Source organism: Squalius cephalus (assembly GCF_949319135.1).
Source record: "Squalius cephalus genome assembly, chromosome: 11".
Taxonomy (NCBI): Eukaryota; Metazoa; Chordata; class Actinopteri; order Cypriniformes; family Leuciscidae; genus Squalius; species Squalius cephalus.
Genome location: NC_137132.1, coordinates 13,620,638 through 13,628,498, shown reverse-complemented (window position 1 = coordinate 13,628,498; position 7,861 = coordinate 13,620,638). Strand labels below are relative to the sequence as shown.

Sequence of the window (7,861 nt, the reverse complement as noted above, 5' to 3'; positions counted from 1 at the left end):
GCAGTGAAAGAGAAACAAAACTGATGACTATCACTCTGAAAACTGCAGAATTTTCTTGTTAAGCCACAGAAGCTATAAGGTGATAGTCTTCAGGTGATCTAAAGTCACAGCTGATATTCTCTCACAGGTAAGTGATGTAGGCTACTGTAAGAGATTTTACTAAACAGGTTTTAAATGTTAGTGCACTGTGTAATTAACTGGAATAAGTTCGGCAAAACCAGGTTTTTGCAAAAGCCAAATACACAACTTGCTTGGTAGACTGGCTTCCTGGTCTAGCTGGTCTACCAACCTGGCTGGAAGATTTGTGCTCAGACCCCTAGCTCCAAAACCAGAAACAGACCAACCTTGCCAGGTTGGGAGACCAGTTTAGACCAGTAAACCAACTTAGACTTGTTTAAGATGTGTTTATTTGATGAACTTTTTCTATATATACCATTGGCCCAGATCGTCACACTCCAAACCTGCATAACTGGTTGAGTCAGAGTTGCTGTTGTCAGGCTGGTAGACTCCATCTTCATACATTATTAGATATGTAAAAGTATTTTAACATGGCCAATATTACATAATTCACCTTTAAACTCTATGGGCCCTATCTTGCACCCAGCGCAATTGACTTAGTCCACCGACGCATGTATCATTCCTATTTTGCACCCGCCGCACAGCGGACTTTTCCCTCCACAGACGCACGTCGGTAAGTTAGGAAATGAACTTGCGCTCCCGGGGGAGGTTCAGCGCAAAGAGGAGGCGTGTTCTGGCGCAAACGTTCCCTGGTGCTATTTTGCAGGTTTAGAAAACAATTCCGCCACAGACCAGGAAAAACCTAGTTTAAAGTCAGTGGCGCGTTGCGCATGTTATTCTTATGCTATTTTAAGGGCGCATGCTTGGCCATAATCAATGTAGCGTGCGCACAACGCGCATACACTTTGCTTCTCTCATCTACACACAGACGCAGCAGTTCTCATTTTTAGAAAACCATACATTATTACAAGGAAAAATATTAACACACGAGGGAAATCATTGTGGTGTCCATGAAGATGTGAAAAAATAGGCATAAATCTAGCTTACACATTTACCCAAATTATTATCTGCCTGTTTAACCGGAGCTAATTTGGGTGGGTTTCTCCCATCCCCAATGTAACTTCTCTGTCTTTTACGGCCCTGACGAGAACGTCGGTCTCCTCGGCTGTGAACCGCTCCTGGGGTTAATATTGGGCAAATCCGCCGTTATAATAGCAATCCTCCATGGAACAAGCGTGCCTGCTCTTAAAGGGAATGTGAGATGTCGCTCTGATTGGTTTATTTCACGTTACACCCAAACCACACCTATGAATAATGAAGCTACTTCAGACCAACCCATTTTAGATTTGCGTCGGGCGCAAGAGTCATTTATCCCGCCGGTATAATAGCAACAGCGCCCAAGACCCGCCCACAAAGTTACTTGCGTTTCGCGCTTGATACTTGCGTTTCAGATCGTTGAAATAGGGCCCTATAACTCTAACTCTATGTTAGACACCGGTCTTATTTCATGCAACTAATGAGAAATGTGTTGCGGTGAATTTCTCCTGAACAGGTTTAAAGAGGGGACGAGCAATGGCTTCATCAACATCACGAAAACAAAGTGAGGACAGGAGAAAAAGTATGGAAGAACCTCCAGTAATTCAGTAATTGAAATAAAGAAAGAACAAAAGCAAAGTGATACTGATATAGGCTTCATTCTTTCTAACATGTAACACATAGCTGATTGCTTATGAGAGAGTTTTTTTCTTGATTTAGTAATATTCCAGTTTATGCATACATCATTTTAAAATAGGCGATAAATGGTGTTCCCTATCAGTCAGTCACGTTGAACATGGCTGTCGAATTGGGATCTCGCCTGACAGCCCAATCACCGTCAACTGGTAAGAGAGCAAGCCAATGCACATTGGCGAGTGAGATTTGCATTGCAAGCCGCGCTCCCCCGCTTCCAGGTATAAAAGGCAACGTGCAAATACTCACAATAAGCTTTCGCTTCGGAGCTGAGCAGACCTGGTTTTCACTCTGCTCTTCAATCATCGCTCTAGAGAGTATCAGAACGAGAGACTGTTCCTGTTCCGGTGTTGGTGTGTCGGCGCATTCCAGTGGAGGTTGCGGTTGCTGAGAGTGCACAGTCTGGAGCAGTGGCTGTTCCCCTTGGCGCTTCAAAATCTAAAGAGCAGTTTCCCTAAAAGAGTAAACACCGGGTGTGACGTTGCATCTTTTAAAGATGCAATTCAATGTGTGTTTCTGGATTCGGTCGTTCCCCCGTCTGACAGCCACGATGTCTGCCTCACATGTCTGGGCCGTAAGCATGCTGAAGTGGCGTTCGCTGATGAGTCATGCACCCACTGCGGGAAGACGATCATCACGATGTTGAGATCAAGATGCCTGGAAACAGGTGGAGTCTCCTCTGCTATTCCTCCAGGATGTGGTCTCCGTAGCGTTCCTTTCCAGTTGGAAAAGCCATGCTTTTCCAGTGTTATCCTAGTCTCACTGTTCAAGGTGAATGGAGCATAAGTGATTGACATTCTCTGTGCACTGCCCTGTCCTACTTCCGTCCCCTGGTGCTGGGCAACCTGATGGCTTGCTCAGGGTGCTGGAAGGGGCAGCAGTTGTGGCGTCTTTCTATAGGGATCCCAATTCGTCAGTCACTGACGTTAATGCTGAACGTGACCGACTTATAAGAACTCACATCTAATGGACCAGATCTAGGCTTTATTCTTGATTTCGTGAAATACTAATTGCTTATTGTTGTTGTTGTTTTTTTGCAAATCATTTTCATGTACAAATCAGATCTAAATGTTGGTGTTTAATGGTGTTTTTCATCATCGTCTCCAGCTCCGTCATCCTCCAGTGGTCCTCTAGCAGAGGAGCTCCAGTGCTCGATCTGTCTGGATGCGTTCACTGATCCAGTCAGCACTCCATGTGGACACAACTTCTGTAAGAGCTGCCTGAACCAGAGCTGGGACATCAGTCTGACCTACAAATGTCCATTATGTAAAGAAACTTTCAGAAGAAGACCCGACCTCAAGATCAACACGGCACTCAGAGAGGTTGTGCTGCTCATTAAGGAAAAGTCTGGCCAGAGTAAATCTGAGGTTCTCTGTGACATCTGTGATGATATAAAGATGAAAGCTCTGAAGATGTGCCTGGTGTGTCAGAGCTCTTACTGTCACACTCACCTGGAGCCTCATCAGAGAGTCCCAAAGCTAAAGAAACACAAACTGATCGATCCTGTGGAGAATCTTGTAGACCATATCTGTCAGAAACATGATAAACCTCTGGAGCTGTTCTGTAGAGATGATCAGACATGTGTGTGTTTCCTCTGTGCTGTAACAGACCACAGGAATCACAACACTGTTGCTTTAGAGGAGGAGAGTAGAGAGAGAAGGGTAGGGCACATGCTTTAACTTTATTCAAACAATAAACAAATAAATATTTGTCAAGTCTGATATATAAATTCAATGTTCATTGATGAAATTGATTTGAATATGTAGCCTCAGCTGATGAAGATACAATCAGATGTGCAGCAGATGATCCAGGACAGAATGAAGAGGATTCAAGACCTCAAACGCTCAGCAAAACTCAAAAAAGTGAGTTCAGGAAAATATTACTGCTCATGTGACATATATAGATGCACATGGCTACTAAATGCCTGTTTCATGCATCACATAAACCAAGACCAAATAACGTGAGTTAGTTGTGCCCAGAGTTTTGGATTTCATTGTTTCAAATATAGGGATTCCTGTGGGCCACTAGAGGCTCGGCTCACCGAGAAGATCAATTACTTTCATCATTGCAGGAGGCTTTATGCAGTTGTGTTTCATGGCAGTATTCACTAACTTTTTTTTAAACAAAATTTAGGACGAGTAAAAACACATTAAAAATAAAACCTGAAAGTTTGTTTGTTGATGTCTCAGGAAACATCAGAGAAAGAGAAAGCAGAGAGTATTGAGCTCTTCACCGATCTGATCCGCTCCATTGAGAGATGTCAGTCTGAGTTGCTGGAGATGATGGAGCAGAAGCAGAGAGCAGCAGAGAAGCAGACTGAAGAGTTTATTAAAGAGCTGGAGCAGGAGATCACTGAGCTGAAGAGGAGAGACACTGAGCTGGAGCATCTCTCACACACTGAGGATCACCTGCACCTCCTACAGGTCAGTGTAGATCCTTCTGTCTGCTCACAGCACAACACTCCCCATGCTGAGAGATTTCTGCTCTCTCCTGCTGTAGATTTACCCGTCGATGAGCAGACCTGCACACACCAGCAGCTGGACTGAGATCAGTATCAGTGACACTCATGAGAGTGTGGGGAATCTGAGGAAAGCTTTGATTCAGCTGCAGGAGACTCTAGATGAGAAACTCAGCAAAACTGGTAACAAAATGTCAGAACTTTTTGTGACATATATAGCTTATTTCTGACCAATACAACTTTGACTGTCCTACACACTTTTCTTATGCTTAATTCTTTTACATATGTAAACTTATAATAAAATGTTATTATATAGTATTATATATTATCATCATTTTACTCGTAAAACAGTTGAACTCCCACAATGTTCTTGAGTCATAATCATTTATTGTCTTTTGTCTCCAAAGTGCTGAAGAGGATGCAGCAACATGCAGGTAAAACTTGTGATGTCTATGTTCAAACTGACATAAAATAAGAGTTTAAATTTATATACCAAAGTCTAAACAATACTTTTTTCAAGATATTAAAGACATGAAAATTGCTTTCTTGAGAAGTTGTGATTTATATGATCTCTTTCAGTGGATGTGACTCTGGATCCTGACACATCTCATCCAAAACTCACCCTGTCTGATGATGGTAAACAAGTGGAATATAGAGACATTGAGCTTGAACTCCCACACAACCCAAAAAGGTTTGATTATTGTTGCTGTGTTTTGGCAAAAGAGGGATTCAGCTCAGGGAGATTTTATTTTGAGGTGCAGGTAAAGGGAAAGACGGATTGGGATTTAGGAGTGGCCAGAGAATCCATTAACAGGAAGGGAATGATCACAGCAGCTCCTGAGGATGGATACTGGATTGTATTTCTGAGGGATGGGAATCACTATCAGGCTTATGAATGTCCTCCTGTCTCTCTGTCTCTGAGAGTGAAGCCTCAGGTAGTGGGTGTGTTTGTGGATTATGAGGAGGGTCTGGTTTCCTTTTATGACGTGGAGTCCAGATCTCATATTTATTCTTTCACTGGTCAGTCTTTCACTGAGAAACTCTTCCCATACTTTTGCCCTTGCAATAATGAAGAAGGTAAAAATACAGCACCACTGATCATCTCACATGTCAGATACAATGAATAAATTGACACCAATAGCATACAAAATAATATATTTTTAGTTCTATGAATACCTGCTGTTATTAAATGATGAGACATGTAAAGTCTTTTTTTATTCCAATTTTTACTTTTTTTTAATTGTTTTTCTGAATGTTAAAACATTCGTCAAACCATTTTCTTTCTCCTGTCGCTGTGAAATTTAAATTACATGTTAAGCCTGAATAAAGTCCTGTGCTTATTTCTATAACTGATGAAGGAACCATCACACAGGAAGGTCATTTTATAAACAATAAATAGTATGAAAACAAGACTACGATATCGATTCACAGTCTGTTCAAAGGGTTTTACTGTCTTCCCTGTTCTTTTCACCAGGAATTGTTTTGGAAAGACATTTTCAATGACTGACAGCAAAGATAAATTATAACTCAAAAGATTGGATGTCTATTAAAAAAAGTTGTTGTGTACATTGACTAAGTTCCAGGAGTTAATTCAATGTAACAGGAAGGACATAAAATATATTCTTTTACAGGTGTCAGACATAAAACTATCAGTAATATTTAACTAAACGTGATTTTATTTAATTTTTAATTTTTATTTTTTGTTGATGATTTGTATATTGCTTTAAGCATCTTTTATAAAACTGTGGAAATTTCAGAGTGAGACAGACTTCAAATTTGACTTCATTGCTGGAGAGCACTGAAACAGTGTAACATGTTTTGTTGGAGGAAATATAACTACAGTATATGTAATATTTAGATTCAGGACATACATGCATCACAATTTCTATAATATCTGTCCCATGCAATATACAAGATGAAGATTATTGCATCCCAACTTGATGAAATAGGATTAAATTAGCCTGGATTGTATACGGTCTGTTTCCAGTGAATTTATGATGATTATAGTTTTGAAGTATGCATACATACATTACATACATTTTGTGTCAATATTTACCACAAGCCCGAAGAGGTGGAGTTTGTGATTTCAGAAAAAAAAAAAGTTCTGAAAAGTTCTGATAAATATAAAGCAGATTTTTGCCACAGTTTTTAAATAAATGATCCTATAAGTTAATTATATATACAACAATATATATGTTGATATCAAGAGTTACGTGGTTACTAGTAAAAAAAGTCTATTCTAGATATCAACAATTAAGTAAAAATGTAAATGTTTGATATCTGAACATGTATTTCTGATATCAGTATAATTTCAGATATCTAAAATGGCTTTCTTACTAGTAACAATCACTTCATGATATCAGAAATTAACATTGTCACTAGTGAAAATGGAATTATTGATATCAAAAATGAACATAGTAAACATATTACTAGTAGCAATTCAATTGTTGATATCAAGAACAGACATTTCAACTAGTGACAATTGAATTCTTGATATCAAAAATAAAGGTAAACACCTTTATTTTTGATATCAAGAATTCAATTGTCACTAGTTGAAATGTCTGTTCTTGATAGCACAACAACAATTGTTCTGTTCTAGTAAGAATTGTATTTTTGATATGTGAAATTGGAATTTCAACTATAAGAAATCAATTCTTGATATCAACAATTGATTTTGAATGGCAGCCTATGGTGACATTTCACTAGTGAAAATACAATTACAATTACAGATATCAAGAATTATAGTATTTACTAGTTGAAATTCAATTGTTGATAACCAAGAATTATCATTTTAACTAGTGAAAATTTAATTGTGGATATCAAGAATTAGCATTGTTACTAGTGGAAATGTAATTTCTGAAATCAAAAATTGCCATTGTTACTAGTAGAAATCTAATTCCTGATATCAATAACTATAATTTTAACTTGTGAATACTGAATTGTTGATATCAAGGATTCATATCCTGGAAATTAATAAAAGTTAAAATGGCTTGCCATATACTACGGGTAATGCGCAAATCGAGTTACGCCTCCCACTTCTGCTATAGTTTTACTGAGATATCCTGTGCAAATTGGCCATTAATATTACAGACGTCCTGTGGTAAAATTACATTACTCCATCTACCATTGTATATTTAATCCCGTCCGAATAGGGCATGTATGCACCGCTGAAAACTCATACACAGGTAAGTGATGGAAATATTAAAGATATTTTACTGAACAAGTTATTGGTCCGTCTCTATTTGCCATATTTAACTGGAGTAAAGTTGGGTAAAAGCAGGTTTAAGTGTTAGTCAAATGTTCAGTATTTTTGGGTTTGCTTCACTGAAATGATATAAACATTTTATTAAGAGAATGTCATTTGATGGATTGCGAATCAAAGTTTGATGTGAGCTGAAATTGTATCACACGTCAGAAACAGAAAGTAAATGAACTGCAGGCAAACTGAAAGCTGAAGGTAAAACTTTACTTTCCATGTGGTCTTAGTTACAACTGTTTTGAATGAAAAGATATTCTTTGCGTAATATTTTTCAATGATCTGATATTAATTTTGTGGTTTTGTTACTTGATTTTTTTTCCCCCAGTTTGCAATAATCTGTAAACTTTTGTATGAACAGTTCATCAGTAAAATGATTCCAGGTTTGAGATCAATTTCAG

At 38.5% G+C, this 7,861-nt stretch overlaps 1 protein-coding gene across 2 annotated transcripts; it reads left to right on the top strand.

Annotated features, from left to right (window-relative positions):
- On the top strand, window positions 1-6,173 carry LOC307166718 (E3 ubiquitin-protein ligase TRIM39-like). Of its 2 annotated transcripts, none has more exons than XM_079885266.1 (8): window positions 1-127; window positions 1,571-1,636; window positions 2,854-3,407; window positions 3,513-3,608; window positions 3,936-4,169; window positions 4,246-4,387; window positions 4,612-4,638; window positions 4,784-6,173. In XM_079885266.1, exons 2-8 carry the CDS (start codon window positions 1,591-1,593, stop codon window positions 5,329-5,331), a joined length of 1,647 nt encoding a protein of 548 aa, XP_079741392.1. In that variant the 5' UTR covers window positions 1-127; window positions 1,571-1,590; the 3' UTR covers window positions 5,332-6,173. The 2 variants fall into 2 exon arrangements, with proteins under 2 accessions (XP_079741392.1, XP_079741393.1); XM_079885267.1 differs by having other exon boundaries at window positions 10-127; window positions 1,571-1,618.
- The last annotated feature ends 1,688 nt before the right edge of the window (window positions 6,174-7,861 follow it).